This window comes from Papio anubis, chromosome 1, assembly GCF_008728515.1.
Source record: "Papio anubis isolate 15944 chromosome 1, Panubis1.0, whole genome shotgun sequence".
Lineage (NCBI taxonomy): Eukaryota > Metazoa > Chordata > Mammalia > Primates > Cercopithecidae > Papio > Papio anubis.
The window spans coordinates 51046516-51072074 of NC_044976.1; the positions used below are offsets into that span (position 1 = coordinate 51046516).

Here is a 25559-nt window from a genome sequence, read left to right on the forward strand (position 1 = left end):
CATTCATTCACCTGAAGTTTCCAGACACCATGCAACTGTTAAAAGTGTTTCGCATCCGTTTTTCTATTACTTCCATCCTATACTGACTAGGTGGATCAAGAAGGGGGGTTAGCTCCACTTAACATGTGGAGAAACTGAGGTCGGAGTTGGCGTGTGACCAGGCCAGCCTAAGGCCACTGCACGAATGAGAAGCTCAGCTCTCAGATTTTTGCCTCTCTTTCCCTGCCAAGTCGCTGCATCCTGGGACAAGAGGGAGCCTAACTGAAACGAACTCCGGTCTAAGGGGACAGAATCCTGAAACCCTGGCTCTGGGGTCCGGGGCAGGGGGTAGCTGCCTCAAGACAGACGGGGAAACTGAGGTCCAGAGCCAGACATCCACCGCCTGCGGAGGAGAACCAGAACGGGGCGCGTCCTGCCTTGCGGGTCGAGCGGCGCCAGAGCCGTCTCCTCCCGCCCCCCGCGCCGGATCCCCCCGCCCCGTCTTTGCCCTCGCGACGCCGCCACCTCGGGAACAAGCCATGGTGGCGGCGGCGGCGTGGCTGCTCCTGTGGGCTGCGGCCTGCGCGCAGCGGGAACAGGACTTCTACGACTTCAAGGCGGTCAACATCCGCGGCAAACTGGTGTCGCTGGAGAAGTACCGCGGCTCGGTGAGTGCGCAGGGTCTGGCGGCGCCGCGGGGCCCGGCCTCGCCCTGGTGTGGCCTGCTGGGGGCGCCCCGCAGCCCGGGCCCCCGCGCGGTGTGGCTCCGAGGGCGCCCCAGCCGCGCGACCGCCAAACCCCGGCCCCCGCCCCACTCGGCAGTGACCCCCGGCGCGGCGCCCCCATCCCGCGCCCGGCCTGGCCAAGCCAGGCCCAGCCAGCGGCTACGTGGCACGGCCCTGGCGCGGAGGAACCCAAAGCGCTCGCAGTCGGCGCCCACTTTGCTACCGGCAGCTTTGGGCAGCGGGGTTCAGACCTTCGCGGAGAGGCCGGGCACCACTGCCCAGCCTTTGCCATTCACGGGTGGAAAAAGTAAACGTAGCATCGTGCGGCCTTTCCCTCTCCCCTCCCCACTTTCCGCATCTGAAACGGGGAGTGGCTGATTCGGATTCCACTGAAGAACACTGTGGAGATGAATGTGCAGGGCAGAGGGTGTTATTTCAGATGCACGGAGACCTCACACGGATCATCCTTGGGAGAGGGCACAAAGACCCAGAGAGGGCAGGCATTCGCACAAGGTCACACTACGCTAGAAAGACGGGGTCTGGAAGAGAACCCCACAGCCACATCCGGGGTCCTCTCTAGGCCAAGTCCTTAGATGGCAGCTCAGGGGCACAGTTAAGAGTCATCCAGGCTAATTGCCCCCTCCTTACCAAGAGGGAACCTAAGCTCAGAGAAGACTTCGGAGAGGAAGGGTATCTGGGTTGAGTCTTTGAACACGAGTGGATTTTAGCAAGACTAAGAAGCAAACAGAAAGAAGGGTGGTGACTGGTGTTCCAGGAGTTCCAGCTGTTGTGCTTCAAAGAGTCTAAAGCTGGAGGCTAAGAGTGGTGGAAGATGAGGCTGAAAGGATTGGCAAGGGACCAGGCGGGACCTTGAACACTACATTGAGAGGCCTGGATGTCACATGTGCAATGAAGAACTCCCAGAGTGGACCTCTTCAGGATAGACCTGGGGACTCTTGTGTGAAATGGCTGGGGAGTTGAAATCTAATGAACAGGTGGGCCAGCGTCCAGTTTTGGATGAACCACACAAAAATGGATGTCAACATTTTTCTCCTGGGAGCAACACCATCTTTAGTGAAGACCAGTACTCTATAAGCCTTGAAATTTTCGATTATGCTGGGAGTCTTGGGGGCAGTAATCCCTGTCCTGACTGTCCCCCAGAGTGTCGTGAGTTTCAAATGAGATGACGGCGTGGATGTGGATGCACTTAGTAAACTCTGGAGTGCTCTGCACCTGTGTTTGGTGGATCCCAGCAGGAACTTCATTTAGAACTCTGGACAAAGAACCAAGAACAGGGCCCATTCCAATTCAGGCCTCCTGTTCTCTCTAGGGCAGCTCACCAGAGAGCCTCAGGTTTAGCGTCTGATCAGCTCTGCTACTTATTAATTTGTTGTTCATTATTGAACACCTACTGTATACTAACTAGATACTAAGTCAGCCCCCGGGGATACAGTGGTGAACAAAACAGATACGTTTCCGCTAAATGGAGCTTACATGGGTTGAGGAGAAGAAAGAGATAATAAACAAGGAACTGAGAAATGCACAAGGTAATTCCTAGTAGTAGTAAGTGCTAAGACCAAAATAGAAGAAGGTCACACAACTAGTAAGAGAATTAGAATTTGAACCCAGACAGTCCAGCTCCAGAGTCTATGCTCTTAGTTGCCAAGTTCAGCAGTAAACCAGTAATCCAGAAAAGCTGTAATTGGTGCTGAGTTAACCCAAGCTAGGCCTGCTGCTTGGGCAATATGCTCATTCCTTCACCTACAAACATTTACTGGCTCCAACTACATGTCTGACACTGGGTCCAGCTCTGGTGACATAGCCTTGAGCAAGATTGATATGGTTGATGCCCTCAGGCTAACTGGGACTATAGTCATTTAGACCAGTATGGATGAATGGCTGACCACTTGGGAATGTGTGGGGTTATGTATGTACTGGTAGGCCTGAGTGTAGAGTGTGTGTGTGTGTGTGTGTGTTTATGAATGGTTTATTTACTTCTTCTGTGTACAAATCTGAGTCTGTGTCTCTGCTTGTATATGTACATATGTAAATTAATTGTGTACTTGGGTGTGTCTGTCTGTGTTTTGGTTTCTAAGGACCAAGCTTTTCAGTTTCAGGGATGGAACTAGAAGCCAGATTTCCCCCTTCCAAAAGAGTGGGCAGACATGCAAGGTGTGAGTTAAAAGTAAGCAAGCTTTGGCCAGATGCAGTGGCTCACGCCTGTAATCCCAGCACTTTAGGAGACTCAGGCAGGCAGATCACAAGGTCAGAAGTTCGAGGCTAGCCAGGCCAACATGGTGAAACCCCGTCTGTACTAAAGAAATACAAAAATTAGCCAGGCATGGTGGCGTATGCTTGTAATCCCAGCTACTTGGGAGGCTGAGGCAGGAGAATTGCTTGAATCCGGGAGGTAGAAGTTGCAGTGAGCCAAGATCATGCCACTGCACTCCAGCCTGGGTGACAGAGCAAGACTCCATCTTAAAGAAAAAAAAAAAAGGCTTTAATGTTCTCATTGCCCAAGGATCCATCAGGGGGAAAAAAAGGAAGAACCCTAACTGAGGAAGGGAGTTAAGAATCCCAGTTTTCACCATTCCAGGCAGATTATGGTGTATGCTGACCTCAAACTGAGGAGGTTGTTCTAATAGCCAGTGGCCCCAGGCATGGATCCTTTCTTACCTGGTGGAGATAGGGTACAGGAGGTACAGCTCAGTAGTTCAATCATCTAGCCCAGTGGTTCTCAACTAGGGGTGATTACTCCCTTTAGGGTACAATTGGCAATGCCTGGAGACATTTTTTATTGTCAAGACATTTTTTATTACATCTAGTGGGTAGAGGCCAGGGATGCTGCCAAACATCTGACAATGAATAAACAGGACATCTCCCTAACAACGAAGAATTATCTGACCCAAATGTCAATTATGGAGGATAGGGCTAGACTGCCTACCACAGGGTAGGGTTTAAAATCCTTTAATAATATATACCTAGAAGCTAAAAACATAGCATTTGAGCCAAAATTCTAATCACATTATTATAATCAAGGTCCATTAGCCAGCTTTATATTTATTGCCTAAAGTCTTTAATAAATTTAGGGATTAGTCTAGTGATAAAAGAAAGTGGTAGGCCAGGCATGGTGGTTCATGACTATAATCCTAGCACTTTGGGAGGCTTAGTTGGTAGGATTGCCTGAGGCCAAGAGTTTTTGAGTCCAGCCTGGACAACATGGTGAGACCTGTCTCTACCAAAAGTAAAAATTAAAAAATTAGCCAGGTGTGATGGCATGTGCCTGTAGTCCTACCTATTTGAAAGGCTGAGGCAGGAGGATCACTTCAGCTCAGAAGTTTGAGACTGCAAACTGTTGGGGGGATGTCCTGTTATGATCATGCCATTGCTCCAGCCAGGGACCTTGTCTCAAAAACAAAACAAAACAAAAAAACGTGGTATTGGTTCTCTGGAGGTGGGGGGGACAAAAAGGGATGAGGGTTCTTTTCTCAAGAAAACCTGTGTCTGTCCATGTTCCCATGCAGGCGTTTGTGTTTGTGTGCACACTTACTCATTCAGCTGAAACTTAGACTTTTTCATATGCCAGGCCCAGAGATGAAGTGGACATAGCTCCTGCCCTCAGTAGGTTCACATTCTAGAAGGGAGACTGACACATATACAGGCAACCACAGTGCAGAGTGGCGAGTGCTAGCTGACTGAGCCAAAAATTGAGCCCAGGTCTGCCTTTTTACCCCCTCTTATCAGCTCTCATTATGTGCTCGCCAGGATGTGTGCCTCTGTCTGTGGATGTGCTGCGTGTGTGGGCATGTGTGGTGTTTGCTAACATATGTTTGTATCATGGCACGTGTGCATACCTATTTATGTATGTTGTATAATTATGTTCACAGATGTTCATGTATGTGTGCACATACCTGTAAGCCCCTGAATGTTTGATTTCATATGTGCCTGTCTGTGTGCATGTGTTTGTGTATGTGTGAGAGCACTGGACACACATTTACACATGTGTACACAGTGTTCTTGTATGTGTGAGGCAGTATTAACTGTTGAGGGAGTCACATATGTGGATGTGTCAGGGCATGTACAGGTTCATGCCTCTTCACTGGCTTGTCTGGGCTTTGTTTTGTTTTGTTTCTGTCATACAGGTATCCCTGGTGGTGAATGTGGCCAGCGAGTGCGGCTTCACAGACCAGCACTACCGAGCCCTGCAGCAGCTGCAGCGGGACCTGGGTCCCCACCACTTCAACGTACTCGCCTTCCCCTGCAACCAGTTTGGCCAACAGGAGCCTGACAGCAACAAGGAGATTGAGAGCTTTGCCCGCCGCACCTACAGTGTCTCATTCCCCATGTTTAGCAAGATTGCAGTCACCGGTACTGGTGCCCATCCTGCCTTCAAGTACCTGGCCCGTAAGTCGTGGTCTCTTCATCCCCTCACACCTCCCTGGCTGAGGCCATGGCTCCCTGGGCAGCAGAAGCCACTGGCTGGGTGACCTGAGGCCCTTCCCCTTCCTGATCCTCTCAGGTGGACTAATGCTTTGTTCCAGCACTAATCTTTGAGGAGAGTGGAGGCAGGTACAAGCTGAGGGTTATTCCTGCCTAAGAATATCTCCATACGTGCTGCCTCTCACTTCTCCCTCAGAAGTCACTCTTTTGGACTTTTCTGGGATCCTGTTTTCACATTCAGGGGCTCCTAGAAGGAGACATTTAAGTCAGTGTGATTTAGATGAGTTTATGGACATATGATGGAGAAACCAAGGCATAGACAGGGGATGCCACTTGCCTGGAGAAAGCTGACCAAGATGGCGGACAGGCATCTCCACCCTGAGTCAGCGGTGGAGTGTGTAGGCCATGGAGGGAGACCTTCTGAGCTAAAATACCAGATCTTAATATTTGAGAACTAGATCCCTTCTCCAGCTGCAGAAGCCTCAGAGCCGCAGAATGGGGTCATGGGCTAAGGTTATCGTTCTGACCCTGTTTCTTCCCTCAGGCCTTCTCCTTTGGAGGCCCCATTTTTGCCTTTTCTCACTCCGTGCTTCTGGTGGCCTTTGTATCCCTTGCCACCACCCCACCCTGCAACCCATTCACCTGGAGGAGTAAATGAGAAGCAACAGTGCAGCAAACAAAAGGTCCCTTACTGAGGCAGGTTTGCGTTTTGCTCTGTGGCTCAGTCCTAATGTTTATTTTTTTCTTTGGGTTCTTTTATTAGTTCCTTCCCAGTTTGCACAGTTATAGATCAAACCCGGCCTTGCTTTTAGAAGCACCTGGGGAGCTCTTAAAAATGCACAAGGCTGAGACCTACTGAAGCAGAGCCCAAGAATCTTTATTTTAAGCACTCTCCTGCTCCCCAGTGATTGTGATGAAACCAGTCCATGGACTAACATTTGGAAACCATTAAAACTGAATTAGAGAATAGGGTGTAGATTATTTGGTAGTTCGAAGTCATTAATAAAGGAGGATTTGATACCACTTTATCAAGCACGTCACAGAATCCTACAGCAGTCGTTCTCAACCTTGGCCCCACTTTGGAACCTCCCAGGGGGGCTTTTGAAAAATGCTGATGGGCCGGGCGCGGTGGCTCAAGCCTGTAATCCCAGCACTTTGGGAGGCCGAGACGGGTGGATCACAAGGTCAGGAGATCGAGACCATCCTGGCTAACACGGTGAAACCCCGTCTCTACTAAAAAATACAAAAAACTAGCCGGGCATGGTGGCGGGCGCCTGTAGTCCCAGCTACCCGGAAGGCTGAGGCAGGAGAATGGCGTGAACCTGGGAGGCAGAGCTTGCAGTGAGCTGAGATCCATCCACTGCACTCCAGCCTGGGCAACAGAGCAAGACTCTGTCTCAAAAAAAAAAAAAAAAGAAAAGAAAAGAAAAGAAAAATGCCAATGGCTGAGCCTCATCCACAGAGATTCTGGTTGGAGTGGTCCGGGGTGTGGACTGGGCATCAGGATTAGCTGCCACCAGGGAAAGATGGACACCGAGAGTGAAATCCCAGGAGAGGGTACACAGGGTAGCACACTTTGCTCTCCTTCTTCCTTTTTCTCTAGAGACTTCTGGGAAGGAGCCCACCTGGAACTTCTGGAAGTACCTTGTAGCCCCAGATGGAAAGGTGGTAGGGGCTTGGGACCCAACTGTGTCAGTGGAGGAGGTCAGACCCCAGATCACAGCGCTCGTGAGGAAGCTCATCCTACGGAAGCGAGAAGACTTATAACCACTGCGTCTCCTCCTCCACCACCTCATCCCGCCCACCTGTGTGGGGCTGACCAATGCAAACTCAAATGGTGCTTCAAAGGGAGAGACCCACTGGCTCTCCTTCCTTCACTCTTATGCCACCGGTCCCATCATTCCTGTGGAGGAAAAATTCTAGTATTTTGATTATTTGAATCTTACAGCAACAAATAGGAATTCCTGGCCAATGAGAGCTCTTGACCAGTGAATCACCAGCCAATAAGAACATCTTGCCAACTAAAATGTGTGGCAAATAGAAGTATATCAAGCAATAATCTCCCACCCAAGGCCTCTGTAAACTGGGACCAATTATTACCTCATAGGGCTGTTGTGAGGGTTAGGATGAAATATCTGTGAAAGTGCCTAGGCAATGCCAGCCAAATAGGAGGCATTCAATAAACAGTGTTTGCATATAAACCAAAAAATAACTTGTTATCAATAAAAACTTGCATCCAACATGAATTTCCAGCCAATGATAATCCTGGCCAAAGGTTTAGCTGTTGTTATTTCCTCTGCATTATTTTCTTCATTACAAAAGAAATGCAAGTTCTTTGTAAAAATCCAAACAATACCTCATGATATAAAATAAAAATGAAAATATCCTCCTCATTTCCCATCGTCTCGCTCCCTAGAGGTAAACAGTGTTAGCAGTTTGGTACAAAGGCTGCCAGGCCTTTGGTTTTTTTTTTTAATTAAGCCAGTCATTATTGCCCAATAAGAATTCACTGAGTGACCGGGCACGGTGGCTCACGCCTGTCAACCCAGCACGTTGGGAGGCCGAGGTGGACGGATCACCTGAGGTCAAGAGTTGGAGACCAGCCTGGCTAGCATGGTGAAAACCCATCTCTACTAAAAATATAAAAATTAGCCAGGTGTGACCGGGCTCAGTGTCTCATGCCTGTAATCCCAGCACTTCGGGAGGCCATGGCGGGTAGATCACCTGAGGTCAGGAGTTTGAGACCAGCTTGGTCAACATGGTGAAACCCCGTCTCTACAAAAATATAGAAATTAGTCGGGAATGATGGCAGGTGCCTGTAATCCTAGCTACTCGGGAGGCTGAGGCAGGAGAATGGCTTGAACCCAGGAGGCAGAGGTTGCAGAACCCAGATATACCCCAATTACCCTCAAGCCGGGGAAAAAGAGAGACCCCCCCTCAAAAAAAAAAAAAAAAAAAAATTCACTGAGTAATCCACTAGTCAAAAGTACACCTCAATAACAAACAGGCAAAGGAGATGAACAGACAGTTCATGGAAGAATATAGATGGATAATAAGGATATGAAAAGATGTCCAGCCTCATTCAACTTCAAAAGATTTTTTAGATATGTCTCACCTTGTCGCTTCAGACTGGAGTTCAGTGGTGCAATCTCGACTCACTGCAAGCTCTGCCTCCTGGGTTCACGCCATTCTCCTGCCTCAGACTCCTGAGTAGCTGGGACTACAGGTGCCTGCCACCACGCCCGGCTATTTTTTTATTTTTATTTTTGTGGCTTTTAGTAGAGACGGGGTTTCACCGTGTTAGCCAGGATGGTCTCGATCTCCTGACCTCGTGATCTGCCTGCCTCAGCCTTCCAAAGTGCTAGGATTACAGGCGTGAGCCACTGTGCCCGGCTGAAAGATTTTTTTTAAATGATAATACCCCTGGTTGGCAGGGATGTGAGGAAATGGACATTCACATAAACTGTGGTATGATAAACTGGCACAAATGTTCAGAGGGTGATTTGGCAATATCTTTTAAAACAAAATGTTCATACCTTTTGTTTTTGCTTTTTGTTTTGAGACAGGGTCACACCCTATTGCCCAGGCTGAAGAAGAGTGGCTCAACACAGTTTACTGCAACCTTAGCCTCCTGAGTGGCTAGGACTGCAGGCACATGCCACCATGCAACAGAGTGGGACCCCAACTCTACAAAAAAGTATTAGCTGGCCATGGCAGTGCATGCCTGTAGTCCCAGCTATCAGGAGGCTGAGGTGAGAGAATTGCTAGAGCCTGGGAGATCAAGGCTGCAGCAAATGGTAACCATGCCACTACACTCAGTCTGGGTGACAGAGGAGACCTTGCCTCAAAAAAAAGGTCTGTGAGTAAATTATGGTACAAAACCAAATTATAAACTAATATGATTATTAAAATGAATGAATGAAGTCTATACATGCTACCATAGAAAGTTGTCCAAAAGTGAAAAAAGGATAAGTTGTAAAACAGAATGAACACATGCATGGACCTGGAAAAACCAGTATGAACAAGTGTAATGTTTTTATTAAAAATTTACAATGTGGCCGGGCGCAGTGGCTCAAGCCTGTAATCCCAGCACTTTGGGAGGCCGAGGCGGGTGGATCACGAGGTCAGGAGATCAAGACTATCCTGGCTAACATGGTGAAACCCCGTCTCTACTAAAAATACAAAAAACTAGCCGGGCGTGGTGGCGGGCGCCTGTAGTCCCAGCTACTTGGGAGGCTGAGGCGGGAGAATGGCGTGAACCCGGGAGGCGGAGCTTGCAGTGAGCCGAGATCACGCCACTGCACTCCAGCCTGGGAGACACAGTGAGACTCCGTCTCAAAAAAAAAAAAAAAAAAAAAAAAAAATTTACAATGTTGCTGGGTGCATTAGGTGGCTCACACCTGTAATCTCGGCACTTTGGGAGGCAGAGGTGGGAGGACTGCTTGAGCCCAGGAGTTCAAGACCAGTCTGGGCAACATGGCAAGACCGTGTCTCTGCAAAAAAAATTTAAACATTAGTCAGGCGTGGTCACTCACACCTGTAGTCCCAGTAACTCAGGAGGCTGAGGCAAGAGGATTGTTTGAGCCCAGGAGGTTGAGGCTGCAGTGAGCCATGATTGCGCCACTGTACTCCAGCCTGGGCAGTGAGAGTGAGACCCTGTCCCAAATTTTTAAAAAATTTACAATGTTAAGTGGGAAGGAAAGAGACAGAAAAAAATATAGACCAAACTCTTAGTGGTGGTTGTCTGTGAGGGGCTGAGGTAGGATAACAGGAGTCATTTTCATTAAGTTTTTGTAATGTCTGAATTTTGTATCTCAAATCCATATTTCACCTTTATATACATGTGGAAAGGTGGCTAAAAATTGGGGTGCAGCCTGGGCAACATAGTGAGACTTCATCTCTACAAAAAATCAAAAAATTAGCCAGGTGTGGTGGTGTACACCTGTAGTCCCAACTACTCAGGAGGCTAAGTCAGGAGGGTCACTGGAGCTTGGGAGTGTGAGGCTGCAGTGAGCTATGATCACACCACTGCACTCCAACCTGAGCAACAGAGCAAGATACTATTTTAAAAATGGGGTGATGGGTCACTGGTAGATAATTCATTGGCCAATAAGAATTTCAGGTGTACTTTATCCAAGGTCACTCTTCTAGAATTCTGGAGACTCAGATTCAAGTCCTGGTTGTGCCCTGACAGCAAATTCTTCCCTCTCAGCTGTCCTCCATTTTCTCACTGGACAATGAAAGGGTTAAACTGTGCTTAGAATTTTCAGAGTCTTCCTTCATGGTGTTTCTCAAAAGCTAACAAAAGTAAAGTGAAGGCTGTCCATGGGGTGCCCACAGCCCCTGCTACAGGCCTCTCAGCTGCCCTTACACACCCTCCTCTTAGCTGCAGCTCTGCATGTGCTCGTGTGCATGGACACACACACAATGAAGCCCAGCTCGCACACATGTTCACATTGGACATGTGGGAACCACAGTCTCCTGCAGCTACCTTCCTCCCTCTGTATCCACTTCCTCCGCCACTAGTATGTATGCCTCCCCTCACTGTGCTCACCAAGACCATCACTTAGCGCCTTATCGTTAAAGCCAATGAATATCTCTCACCTTGTCCTCCTTGACCTCTCAGCTGCATGTGACACTGCAGACTCTGCTCTCCTCCCTGGCACATGCACATTCCTTGGCATTCCTGCCTCTGTCTTCTCTTAGTTTCCCCCATCTCTCTAAGGGTTCATTCCTTCTCAGTGTCAATGTCTCTCCCTTCTCTATCCACCGTTTCCCTGTTGGTCTTCCATGGGGTTCTTGTCTGATCTAGTTTCTCACCCCATATACCCTTCCATAGCCAGCTCATTTTTTCCCATGGTTTTGACCACCATCTACACCCTGATGACACCCAAATCTCTATATCCATGCAGGGCTCCCATCCACCTGCCTCCTGGACATCTCTACAGATACCTCAATTCAACATGGCCAGGACTAAATTCACCCTCATCTTTCCCCAACACATCTGCTCTCCCTTCCACTCCGCCTTGGCAGCCCCTGGAGCCTTCTCTTTCATACACAACTTACTTATCACACTCTATTCCCATCACTTAAGCAACTGCCCTCCCTTCCCTCTCCTGAGCATAGTGCTAGGCCCTTAATAGATGAAATTAAATGATGTCATAAGCCTTTGGAGCACCAACTCCATGCCTGCTCCTGCCTAAGCCCTATCTGGAAACCAAAGATGAGCAAGCCCTTTTCCCCAGAAATTTAGAGTCCAGCTGAGGACTTTATGCTCTCAGTTAGCCCTGCATTTCTATGGACTTTATCAGCTTTCTGCTGTTCCCAAGCCCCCTGTAACACATGCAAGAGTTCCCTAGGAAAAAGTTACTTTAAATCCTTAACAACAGTTGTCTTAGTCATTGGTTAACCAGTATCTGCTAAGATCTTGGTTTTAAATTAATCCCTTGGTTATCAAATAACACTTGAGTAGTTAATATTTGATCATCTACTAACACCACCTTAATTATCTTCTAACACCTTATTTACAAGTCAAATACTTTATTTATTAGGTTATATCTTAGGACTTAGTAGTTTAAAAGTATATGTTATGTCTTAGTTATTAATCAAATTTTCTTTCTTATTTAAAACAAAAAAACAAGGTCTTACTCTCTCACCTAGGCTGGAGTGCAGTTGTGCAATCACAGTTCACTGCAGTCTCAACCTCCTAGGCTCAGGCAATCCTCCCACCTCAGCCTCCTGAGTAGCTGGGACCACAGGTGCTCACCACTGTGTCTGGCTAATTTTTATATTTTTTGTAGAGATGGGTTTATGCCATGTTGCCTAGGCTGGTCTTGAACTCCTGGGCTCAAGCGATCTACTCGCGCCTTGGCCTCCTAAAGTGCTAGGATTACAGGTGTGAGCCACCATGCCCAGCCTTAATCAATATTTTAGTTACCTGATCCCTTAGCCATCTGCTGAGTTTAGAGTAGATTAGCAAGTCAGAAACCATCAGTTAGGAGTTTGGGGAAGAGGTCATTTCTGGATATGGAAAAATACAGGCCTTTGTCTTTTGCTGAGCTCTCCTCTCACCCCAAACGATTCTCTTTCAACATCAACCGGCCCCAGGTCCTGAGAGAAAAGGAGGTCCCATCCTAATTTCTTATTTGTTTCTTTGAGCCAGGCTGGAGGGGACTTCCTGGAATGTTGTAACTGGAAGGGACTTTCATTCATCAACGAATATTTCTGGAGCACTGCATATCTGTCAAGTTCTCCCTAAGTTCTAACTATACATCAGCAAACAAAATGGGCATGTTCCCAGCTGCTATGACTCTTAGAGAATAGTGGAAAAGATAAACATTAAACAAATAGTTATTCCGATTATGATATGATAACAATTATGATAAGCACCGGGATTATGATAAGTACAGGGATATGTAAGCACGTATAAAAGTGGCACTTGACCTATTGTGGGATTCAGAGACTTCCTTGGGGAATGACATTAAAGCTGAAAGTTGAAATTTTAATAAGAGGGGAAAAAAAGTAGGAAAGTCCTAAGCAGATAGAGTGGCTTGGGCAAAAGCCCAAAGGAAGGAAAAGGCTGATATGATGGAGCTAGTGCTGCCTTGAGCCACATGATAAGGAGAAGGACCAGAGAGGCAGGCAGATGCCAGATCATGCAGGGCCTTGTGGAATCTAAGTGAGAAATGATGTGACCTGGCCTAGCATGAAGCATCTGTCTTCTGTTGGTATGAGAAGATCTTCCTTAGAGTCCCAAATCTGACGGCCAGAAATAAACCCTGGGGCAGAGGCAGACATTGAACTACTGGTAGAAGAAGGCTGCAGCTGAATGCGGTGGCTCACGCCTGTAATCGCAGCACTTGGGAAGGCGGAGGCAGGTGGATCACCTGAGTTCAGGAGTTCAAGACCAGCGTGACCAACATGGCAAAACCCTGTCTCAAATAAAAATACAAAAATTAACCGGGGGCAGTGGCTTGTGCCTGTAGTCCCAGCTATTGGGGAGGCTGAGGCAGGAGAATTGCTTGAACCTGGGAGGCAGAGGTTGCAGTGAACCCAGATCACGCCACTGCATTCCAGCCTAGGCAACAGAGCGAGACTCCGTCTCAAAATAAATAAATAAATAAATAAACAAACAAACAAATAAAAAGAGTAGGCTACTCTGGGGGCTGCCTGGAGGATGGGTCACCAAGGAGACACCTGTGGAAAGCAGGTAGCCCTGAAATCCCTCAGCTCTCTAGCAGAGCCAGCCAAGGGGTAACTGAGAAGGTTGCCAAGACCGGAGTCCCTACTAACCACCTGCTTTCATGGATTCCTGGACACCCCGGAGTGACTACATTGCAGATAGTCCCCTTTTTTTTTTTTTTTGAGACAGAGTCTCGATCTGTCGCCCAGGCTACACTACAGTGGTGCAAACTTGGCTCACTGCAACATGTGCCTCCCCGTTTCAAGTGATTCTCATGCCTCAGCCTCCCGAGTAGCTGGGACCACAAGTGCATGCCACCACGCCCAGCTACCTTGTTTTTGTTTTTGTTTGAGACAGAGTTTTACTCTTGTTGCCCAGGCTGGAGTGCAATGATGCTATCTCAGCTCACTGCAATCTCTGCCTTCTGGGTTCAAGCGATTCTCCTGCCTCAGCCTCTCGAATAGCTGGGATTACAGGCATGGGCCACCACACCAGGCTAATTTTGTATTTTTAGCAGAGATGGGGTTTCACTATGTTGGTCAGGCTGGTCTTGAACTCCTGACCTCAGTTGATCTGCCTGCCTTGGCCTCCCAAAGTGCTAGGATTACAGGCATGAGCCACTGTGCCTGGCCCACCTTTTTTGTATTTTTAGTAGAGATAAGGTTTTGCCATGTCGGCCAGGCTACTCTCAAACTCCTGGCCTCAAGTGATCCTCCTGCCTCAGCCTCCCAAAGTGTTGGGATCATAGGCTTGAGCCATTGCGTCCCGCCCAAAGACCACATTTTAAGAAAGAAACACTGCCTGAGTACAACAAAAAGTCTATAGCTGGCCAGGCGCGGTGGCTCAAGCCTGTAATCCCAGCACTCTGGGAGGCCGAGACGGGCGGATCACGAGGTCAGGAGATCGAGACTATCCTGGCTAACACGGTGAAACCCCGTCTCTACTAAAAAATACAAAAAACTAGCCGGGTGAGGTGGCGGGCGCCTGTAGTCCCAGCTACTCGGGAGGCTGAGGCAGGAGAATGGCCTAAACCCGGGAGGCGGAGTTTGCAGTGAGCTGAGATCCGGCCACTGCACTCCAGCCCGGGCGACAGAGCGAGACTCCGTCTCAAAAAAAAAAAAAAAGTCTACAGCTTCCTCCCCACATACGCTTTAATCCCTGCATCTTATTCCTCACCTGTGGCTTCTACCACTTTGTGTGAGGATAGAGATTTGGTGGTTATAACAGGAACTCAGAGGAAACAGAGTCTCAAGTGAAGTAGAAGTTGATTTCTATCCCACGTGAAAGTCAGACCTTTACCCTGCTCTATGAACTCTCAGGGGCCGAGGCCTATAGATCTGCCATCCCTAGGATCTTGCTACCATCTGCATGACCCAATATAGCTAACCACCTTGACCATATTCTTTTAAGGGCACTACAGCACATCTTACAGGTCAGAAGAACTTAGTCACACAGCCATACCCAGATCACTAAGAAATAAACCTTTTTTTTTTTTTTTTTTTTGGTGAGATGGAGTCTCGCTGTGTCACTTAGGCTAGAGTGCAGTGGTGCAATCTCAGCTCACCACAACCTCCGCCTTCTAGATTCAAGTGATTCTCCTGCCTCAGCCTCCTTGGGACTACAGGCATGTGCCACCATGCCTGGCTAATTTTTGTATTTTTAGTAGAAATGGGTTTCACTATGTTGGTCAGGCTGGTCTCGAACTCCTGACCTTGTGATCCACCTGCCTTGGCCTCCCAAAGTGCTGGGATTACAGGCGTGAGCCACGGTGCCCGGTCCGAAATAAACTTTTTATGCTGTGTGGCCCTGTGCCCAAATGAAAATCAGGGGTTCCATTAACACAGCAGAGGGGGAGAACAGATGTTGAGGGGCCATTTCTGCCCCACACCTTAACATCTTTCCCATCTTTCCCATCTCTCCTCTCTCCTCCTTTCTGCTGCATTCTGCCTCCATCTTCATTTGAGATTGTTTACTTTGGGTTTCTTTTCTTTCTGTTTTTTTTTTTTTTTTTTTAAATAGAGTCTCTCTCTCTCACTGAGGCTGGAGTGCAGTGGCGCAATGTTGGCTTACTGCAACCTCCACCTCCCAGGTTCAAGAGCTTCTCCCACCTCAGCCTCCCGAGTAGCTGGGATCACAGGCACCCACCACCATGCCAGGGTAATTTTTTGTATTTTTAGTAGAGACGAGGTTTCACCATGTTGGCCAGGCTAGTGTTGAACTCCTGACCTTGTGATCCAGCTGCCTTGGCCTCCCAAAGTGCTGGGATTACAGGTGTAAGCCACCATGCCCAACCTGGGTTCCTTTAGAGCAGCCAAATCGCTATCCTTCTATCTACCTGTGATAGAAGCCACAGGTAAGGGTTAAGGTGTAGGGATTGCCTAGGCACAGTGGAAAAGCCCAAGCAGAAGGCCCCTTCTTCCTAATCCCTTAGAATATCAGTTCTGTCTTCTGATCACATGGCCAATCAAGCCCCACTCATCATTCTCCACAGGGGAGTCCCAGGGCCACAAGAGACCTGGTATTCATGATGATTGCATGGGAAATACTTATATTTTAAAAGTATTCATTGTTTATCTGAAATTCAAATTTAACTGATCATCCTGTATTTTATCTGGCAACCCTGATGTAGGGCTGAGAACCATGTAGTAGGGAATTGAACTAGATCGCCTATAGAACCCTCTTGACTCCAGGAAACAAAGATTCTAAGATTCTTTTTTAAATTTGTATTTACTTAGTTTTTTAGAGACGGGAGTCTCACTATGTTGTCCAGGATGGATTAGAACTCCTGGACTAAAGCAATCCTTCTGCCTCAGCCTCCCAAGTAGCTGGGATGCATGCCACCACACCTGGCTCCTAAGATTATTCTAGTTTGCCTTATTCCTTCCAGTGAAAGCGGAAACTCTTCTTAGGATTATAGTAATAGAGTTGAGAACAATAACAGGTGAATCAACATAACAAATGACAACACCCACTTACTCACTGTGTAACATTGGGACAGTCACTTAACATCATTGAACATACATTGCTTCATCTAGCCAATGAAAGGAAACCAAGATTTCATCTAATAAATGCCAGGCACTGTGTAGACCCTTCCTTCTGTGAGATCTCTTGCCTAGGACAGTCAGACAAAATACTGTCTGAGAAGGCACTTTGTATGTGGGAATAGGCTGTACCAGATATAAAACAGTAACGGTGTTACCATTAGTATCATATCTGTCTGCAGTTTATTTCTTTTACTGACCCTTAGCAGGAAAGAAGCTTCCTTAGTTCTATCATATTTTAGAGGAAGAACGTCATTGTCCAGGACTAAACTATAGGGCAGTGGTTCTTTCTTTCTTTCTTTCTTTCTTCTTTTTTTTTGAGACAGAGTCTTTCTCTGTCTCCCAGGCTGGAGTACAGTGGCACAATCCCGGCTCACTGCACCTTCTGCCTCCCGGGTTCAAGTGATTCTCCTGCCTCAGCCATCCAAGTAGCTGGGACTACAGGCTTGCACCACCATGCCCAGCTCATTTTTGTATTTTCGGCAAAGATGGAGTTTTGCCATTGTTGGCCAGGCTGGTCTGGAACCCCTGACCTCAAGTAATCCGCCCGCCTCGGCCTCCCAAATTGCTGGGATTACAGGTGTGAGCCACTGTGTCCGGCCAGAGTAGTGGTTCTTAACTGGGAGTGATTTTATTTCTTGGGGGATATTTGGCACTATCTGGAGACATTTTCGGTTGTTACAACTGGGTGGCAGATATTACTGGCATTTAATAGACAGAGGCCAGAGATACTGCTAAACATTCTACAATGCAGAGAAGTGCTTCCCACAACAAAAAATTATCTGGGCTGGGTACAGTGGCTCACACCTATAATCCCAGCACTTTGAGAAGCCAAGACAGAAGGATCACCTGAATTCAGGAGTTCAAGACCAGCCTGGGCAACATGGCAAAACTCTGTCTCTACACTTAAAAAAAGGTTGGGCATGATGGCTCACACCTGTAATCCCAGCACTTTGGGAAGCAGAGGTGGGCAGATCACTTGAGGTCAGAAGACAGAGACCAGCCTGGTCAACATGGTGAAACCCAGTCTCTACTAAAAAAAAAAAAAAAGAATAGCTGGGCATGGTGGTGGGTGCCTGTATTCCTAGCTACTCAGGAGGCTGAGGCACAAGAATGGCTTGAACCGAGGAGGTGGAGGTTGCAGTGAGCTGAGATCCCGCCACTGCACTCCAGCCTTGGCCACAAAGCAATACTCTGTCTCAAAAAAATAATTTTTTTCCCCAGCTGGCCATGGTGATGCGTGCCTGTAATTCCAGCTGTTTGAGAGTCTGTGGTGGGAGGTGCTTGAGCTCAGGAGGTCAAGGCTACAGTGAGCCATGATTGCACCACTCTGTCACTGTTTCAGCCTAGGTGACAGAGAGAGATGCCCAATATCACCCACCAAGTCAGTTGCCAAGTAGCAACTGGAATCCAGGCTGATCTGGTCCCAAAGTCCTTGCCCTTACCTATTATATTCCTTGTTTCCTGGACTCTGGTAACACTCCAGCAAGGCAGGAAGGATTTACAGCAAGCTTGTCAAACCTGTAGCCCATGGGCCAGATGGGACCCAGGATGGCTTTGAATGCAGCCCAACACAAATTTGTGCACTTTCTTAACACATGATTTTTTTTCTTTTTTTGCTTAAACAACAACAAAAAAGGCCAGACATGGTGGCCCAGGCCTGCAATCCCAGCACTTTGGGAGGCCGAGGCGGGTGGATCACTTGAGGTCATGGAGAAAACCCGTCTCTAATAAAAATACAAAATCAGCCGGGTGTGGTGACACATGCCTGTAATCCCAGCTACTCAGGAGGCTGAGGCAGGAGAATTGCTTGAACCTGGGAGGCAGAGGTTGTGGTGAGTTGAGATTGCACCATTGCACTCTAGCCTGGGCAGTAAGAGTGAAACTCCATCTCAAAACAAAAAACAAACAAACAAACAAAACTCATCAGCTATTGTTAGTGTTAGTGTATTTTATATGTGGCCTAAGACAATTCTTCTTTCAATGTGGTCCAGGGAAGCCAAAAGATTGGATACCCCTGGTTTGCAGTTAAAGATGCTGATTCTAGGAAAGGGCCATTCACCCAAGGTACAAAAGTCTTGGAGTAAGTTCCAGAAGTGGCTGATATCAGACTGAAAAAGATCCATGAACATGAAAAATGCTTAATAATGTGTGAAGTGCTGAACTCATGCTGAGATCAGAGAAGGAGGTAGGTAGAGGCAGTGTCTCCTTGAACTTTGGGGACAGGCATCCCCAGGACAAATCCCAATATCTACCATTCCTGACTGTATTTCTCTATTCTAGAGAAAGCAGGAGTCTGAGCTGTGATTCAAGAGTAAGGTGATGGCACACAGATGGTGCTCAATGAATGGTATACATACAGTCAAGACAGCAGATGCTGAAAGAAAGAATGATACACTGAGAGTTGGTCACAGAAGAGCTTGCTGCAAGAGGGATTTCTTCAAGCCAGGCATTGAAGAAATGGGACACGATTTAAGTAAGCAGAAGGAGGGAAAATCATGTGGACAAAAACCTATGAAAGAAGGCTCCTTTCCCAGACTAGCTGAACCAGAGGCTTCCTGTAGGAAAGAAGAGGTAGGAATAATTGGAGAAATAGGGAGAGTTCAGACTTTAGAGGTCAGACTGGAATAACTGGGGCTACTTAAAAGCTCTGATCAAGCCTTCAGAAGAACTCTGTTGATAAATGTGTGGTGGAAAAGAATCAAGTGGTAAAAACACACAATTTTCCAGAGAAAAAAGAATAGCACAATTTTACCTCCAAATTCAAAAGAATTACCTTCAACATTATACTGGACAATGTAATAATGCAAGAATAATAAATAAAACACACCTGCTGAAAAGTAAAAGTACAACTATCTTTATTCACAGACAACACAACCATGTACATAAAAAATTCTAAGTAATCTACAAAGAAGCTACTAGAACTAATAAGTGAATTTATCAATATGACAAGATACAAGGTGAATATACAAAAGTAAATTGTATTTATATATATCAGGAACAAACAATTAGAAAATCACATTAAAATGCCATTGCAAGGCTGGGCGTGATGGCTCATGTCTGTAATCCTAGCACTTTGGGAGGCTGAGGCAGGCAGATCACTTGAAGTTGGAAGTTCAAGACCAGCCTGGCCAACATGGCGAAACCCTGTCTTACTAAAAATACAAAAAGTTAGCCAGGTGTTGTGGTTGCGCATGCCTGTAATCCCAGCTACTCAGGAGACTGAGTTGGGAGAATCGCTTGAACCCAAGAAGTGGAGGTTGCAATGGGTTGAGATCGCGCCACTGCACTCCAGCTTGGGCAACAGAGAGAGACTCTGTCTCAAAAAAAAAAAATTAAATAAAGATTAAAAAAGAAACGCCATTTAGAAAAGCAACAAAAATAAGAAAAAGGGACAAATTTTACAAAATACTGTAAGTCCTACATAACAAATATAAAACATGTTGAGGTAAATTAAAGAGCTAAATAAAAGAAGAGACAGGCCAGATGCGGTGGCTCACATCTGTAATCCTAGTACTTTGGGAGGCCAAGGTGGGTAGATCACCTGAGGTCAGGAGTTCAAGACCAACTGGGCCAACATGGCAAAACCCTGTCTCTACCAAAAATACAAAAAAATTAGTCAGGCACGGTGGCATGCACCTGTAATCCCAGTTACTTGGGAGGCTGAGACAGGAGACTAGTTTGAACCCAGGAGGCAGAGGTTGCAGTGAGCCAAAATTATGCCACTGCACTCTAGCCAGGGTTACAGAGCAAGACTCTGTCAAAAAAAGAAAAGAAAAGAAAAAAGAAAGAAAGAAAGAAAAAAGAGATATACCATATTCATGGATTGGGAAATTCAATATTAAGATGTTAACACTCTCCAAATTTATTTATTGATCCAAAGCAATCCCAAGCAAAATCCCAGCAAGTATTTTTGTAGTTGACAAACTAATTCTAAAATTTATATGGAAATGCAAAGGCCCTAGAACCACAAAAACAACTTTGAAAAACAAGGACAAAGTTAAAGGACTTACACTATCTGATTTAAAGATTTCCTTTTTTTTTTTTTTTTTTTTTTCAGATGGAGTCTCTCTCTGTCACTTAGGCTGGAGTACAGTGGCCCAATGTCAGCTCACTGCAGCCTCTGTTTCCTGGGTTCAAGTGATTCTCCGGCCTCAATCTCCCCAGTAGCTGGGATTACAGGTGGGCACCACCAAGCCCAGCTAATTTTTCTATTTTTTAGTAGAGATGAGGTTTCACCATGTTGGCCAGGCTGGTCTCAAACTCCTGACCTCAGGTGATCCACCTGCCTCCGCCTCCCAAAGTTATGGGATTACAGGCATTAGCCATCGTGCCCAGCCTCAAGATTTACTTGTAAAGCCACAGTAATTAAGACAGAGTGGTATTGGCTTATGGATAGAAGGACAGACAAAGAGTAATGAAATGGAATAGAGAATCCAGAAATAAATTCGACACGTATTGTTGATTTTTGACAAAGTTGTCAAGTTATTTCAATGGGGAAAGGCTAGTCTTTTCAGAGGATGATTCTGCAACAACTGGATATCCATGTGTAAAAAGTGAACTTTGACCTTTGCTTTGTGCTGTACACAAAAGTTAACTCAAAATGGATCAAGGATATACATGCAAAAGCTAAAGCTATAAAACTTCCAGAAGAAAACGCAGAAGGAAATATTTGTAATCTTAGGGTAGGCGAAGATTTCTTTTTAAACAGACACAAAAGCTCTGACTTTAATAGAAAAAGGTGATAAAGTAGACTTCAGCACAATTAAAAATTTTTCTTTTAAAAAGACACTTTTTAAATAAAGGAAAATAAAAAGGCAAGCCCAGAGACTGGAAAAAATGATTTACAATAATATATTTGATGATGGGATTTGCATCTAGAATATATAAGAACAGTTACAACTCAATAAGATAAACCTATAGATTCAATGTAATCCCTATTAAAATTCAAATGTCAATTTTCACAGATATAGAAAAAAGTTCTAAAACTTATTTGGAACCACAGAAAAACTCTAATCAGCCAAGGCAATCTTGAGCAAAAAGAATAAAGCTGGTGGCATTGCACTACCTGATTTCATGCTCTATTACAAAGTTATAATAATTAAAACTGCATGGTAGTGGTGTAAAAATAGACATACTGACCAGTAGAACCAAATAGAAAGCCAAGAAGTGAAGTACACATTTTCTTCCCATTGATTTTTGACAAAGGAGACAAGACCACACAATAGGAAAAGGAAAGCCTCTTCAATAAAGGGTGTTGGAAAAACTGGATATTCACATACAGAAGAATGAATTGGTCTTACATCGTATTCAAAAATCAACTCAAGGCCAGGTGTGGTGGCTCATGCTTGTAATCCCAGCACATTGGGAGGCTGAGGTGGGCAGATCACCTTAGGTCAGGAGTTTGAGACCAGGCTGGCCAACATGGCAAAACCTCGTCTCTACTAAAAATACAAAAAAATTAGCCAGGCATGGTGGCATACACCTGTAGTCCCAGCTACTTGGGAGGCTAAGGCACAACAAACACTTGAACTTTGGAGGCAGGGGTTGCAGTGAGCCAAGACCACACCACTGCACTCCAGCCTGGGAGACAGAACAAGACTAAAAATACAAAAATTAGCCAGGCATGGTGGTGAGAACCTGTAATCCCAGCTACCCGAGAAGCCAAGGCAGGAGAATCACTTGAATCTGGGAGGCAGAGGTTGCAGTGAGCCGAGATTGCACCATTGCACTCTAGCCTGGATGACAAAGCAAGACTCTGTCTCAAAAAATAATTATTATTATAATTATAAAAAATTGCCCATGCATGGTGGTGCATACCTGTAGTCCCAACTACTTGGGAGGCTGAGATGGGAGGATCACTTGAGCCTGGGAGGTTGAGATTGTACTGAGTTATGATCATGCCACTGCACTCCAGCCTGGGCAACAGGCCAAGACCCTGTCTCAAAAATTAATAATAATAATAATAATAATAATAAAACAAAAAAGCAGGCTGGGTGCGGTGGCTCACATCTGTAATCCCAGCACTTTGGGAGGCCAATGTAGGTGGATCATGAGGTCAAGGGTTTGAGACCAGCCTGACCAACATGGTAAAACCCTGTCTCTGCTAAAAATACAAAAATTAGCCAGGGGTTGTGCCGCGCGCCTGTAGTTCCAGCTACTTAGGAGACTGAGGCAGAAAAATCACTTGAACCCAGGAGGCAGAGGTTGCAGTGAGCCGAGATCATGTCTCTGCATTCTAACCTGGTAGACAGAGCAAGACTGAGTCTCAAAAAAAAAAAAAAAAAAAAAAAAAAGCAAGGAAATAAGTTGTCTTCATAACATAAAAGTATGAGGTAGGTGAAGCAGCAAAGTCTGATGGAGAAGCTGTAGCAAGTTAACCAGAAGTTTTAGCTAAGATAATTGATGAAGGTGGCTACACCAAACAACAGATTTTCAATGTAGACAAAACAGCCTTTTATCAGAGGATGCCATCTAGGACTTTCATAGCTAGAGAGGAGAAGTCAATGCCTGGTTTCAAAACCAAAGGACAGGCTGTCTTTTATTAGGCATTAATGTAGCTGGTGACTGCCAGTTTTTTTTCTTTCTTTCCTTCTTTTCTTTTCTTTTTCTTTCTTTCTTTTTTTTTTTTTTTTTGAGACAGGATCTAGCTCTGTCACCCAGGCTGGAGTGCAGTGGTGCAATCTCAGCTCACTGCAATCTCTGCCTCCAGGATTCAAGCAATCCTCCCCTCAGCCTTCCAAGTAGCTGGGACTACAGGTGCACACCACCACGCCTGGCTAATTTTTGTATTTTTTGTAGAGACAGGGTTTTGCCATGTTGGTCAGGCTGCTCTCGAACTTCCGAGCTCAATCGATCCACCTGACTTGGCCTCCCAAAGTTCTGGGATTACAAGCATGAGCCACCATGCCCGGCCTGAAGCCAATGCCTCTTTACCACTCAGAAAATCCTAGGGCTCTTAAGAATTTATGCTCAATCTGGCCAGGCATGGTAGCTCACGCCTGTAATTCTAGCACTTTGGAAGGCAGAGGCAGGTGGATCACCTGAGGTCAGGAGTTCGAGACCAGCCTGGCCAACATAGTGAAGCCACATCTCTACTAAAAACACAAAAATTAGCCAGGGATTGTGGCATGCGCCTGTAGTCCCAGCTACTTGGGAGGCTGAGACGGGAGAATCACTTGAACCCAGGAGGCTGAGGTTATAGTGAGCTGAGATTATGCCACTGCACTCCAGCCTGGATGACAGAGCGAGACTCCATCTCAAAAAAAAAAAAAGAATTATGCTCAATCTACTCTGTGCTGTATAAATTGAACAACAAAGTCTGGATGACAGCACATCTGTTTATAGCATGGTTTACTGAATTCTAAGCCCACTATTCAGACCTACCGCACAGAAAAAAGATTCCCTTCAAAATATTACTGCTCATTGACAATGTACCTAGTCAACCAATGGCTCTGATGGAGATGTACAAAGAAGGAGGTTAATGTTGTTTTAATGTCTGCTAACATAACTTCCATTCTGCAGTCCATAGATCAGGGAGTAATTTTGACTTTTAAGTCATATTATTGAATAAATACATTTCCTAAGGCTATAGCTGCCATAAATAATGATTCTACTGATGGATCTTGGCAAAGTAACTTTCATTTGCACTGCAAAACCAAAAACATTTCTGTGACTTGCTTTATTGTGATATTCACTTTATTGTGGTGGTCTGGAACTGAACCTGCGATATTTCCGAACTGTGACTGTATCTGAATACCTAATGAGTGCATGAAAAGATCTTTATCATTCTTTGGCCTGGCACAGTGGCTCACGCCTGTATTCCCAGCCCTCAGCCTCATTCCCAGGCTGAGGCAGGCGGATCAATTGAGGTCAGGTGTTCAAGACCAGCCAGCCTAACATGGTGAAACCTCTCTACCAAAAAATACAAATATCAGCCGGATGTGGCAGCGTGTGCCTGTAGTCCCAGCTAAACTACTCGGGAGGCTGAGGTGGGAGGATCACTTGAACCTGGGAGACGGAGACTGCAGTGAGCCAAGATTGCACCACTGCCCTCTAGCCTGGGCAAAAGAGTGAGACAGTTGAGACCCTTTCTCAAAAAACAAAAACAAACAAACAAAAAAAAGTCTTTTAGCCGTTAAGGAAACACAAATTAAAGCCACAATGAGAAACCACTTTACACCTGTAAGAATGCTAAAGTAGAAAATATTGACAATATCAAGTGCTAGTGAAAACATTCCTGCAATTTCTCTCTCTTTTCCCTCCCTTCCTCTTTCTTTCTCTCTTTCTCTCTCTCTCTTTCTCTCTTTTTTTCTTTCTTTCTTCATAGGACTGTTACCTAGGCTGGAGTGCAGTGTGGCACAATCAGTTCACTGCAGCCTTGAACTCCCAGGTTCAAGTGATTCTCTTGCCCCTGCCTCTTGAAGAGCTAGTACTATAGGCCTGCGCTACCATGCCTAGCTAATTTTTTTAATTTTTTGGGTAGAGACGGGGTCTCATTGTGTTGCCCAGGCTTGGCAATTTCTTATAAAGTTAAACATATATCTAACCTATAATTCAGAAATTCCACTCCTAGGTATCCAGCTAGGAGAAATGTAAACACGTCCTAAAACGAAGCATATTTGCAAAAATGTTTATAGCAACTTTACTCATAATAGCCCCAAACTAGAAACAATCCAAATGCCCATTAACAGTTGAATGCATAAACTATAGTATTTCTATATAATACAGTATTACTTAGCAACAAAGAGGAAGGAACTACTTGTACATAAAACAGTTTCTGTGTATCTCAAGGGTGTTGTGATGAGCAAAAAGGAGTAAGACCCAAAGAAGGACATGCAATTTGATTTCATTAGTATACAACTCAAGAAAAGGCAGAACTAATCCATATGGACAGAGGGCAGAGCAGTGCTACCTAAGGCAAGGCTCAGGGAGAAGAGAGCTGGTTGCAAACAGGCACAGTGGGCAGCGATGCGTGATGGGAAAGTGCTGTATTTTGTCTGTGGTGTTGGTTTCACGGATATACATGTTTGTCAAAACCAACCAAGCTGTGCACTTAAGCATATTCTATTGTTTGTAAAATAGATCTCAATAAAGTTGATTTTGTTTTTCAAGGCAGAGTCTCGCTCTGTCACCCAGGCTGGAGTGCAGTGGTGCAATCACAGCTCACTTCAGTCTCAACCTCCAAGTCTC

General features: G+C 45.9%; 2 protein-coding genes across 2 annotated transcripts in view; one reads left to right on the forward strand and one right to left on the reverse strand.

Moving 5' to 3' along the window:
* TUT4 (terminal uridylyl transferase 4) overlaps window positions 1–25559 on the reverse strand; it is a 215133-nt gene that overhangs the window by 183892 nt on the left and 5682 nt on the right. The window lies entirely within an intron of this gene.
* GPX7 (glutathione peroxidase 7) lies at window positions 486–7537 on the forward strand. The gene is made up of 3 exons (XM_003891891.3): window positions 486–647; window positions 4847–5108; window positions 6748–7537. Exons 1-3 carry the CDS (start codon window positions 519–521, stop codon window positions 6909–6911), a joined length of 555 nt encoding a protein of 184 aa, XP_003891940.1. The 5' UTR covers window positions 486–518; the 3' UTR covers window positions 6912–7537.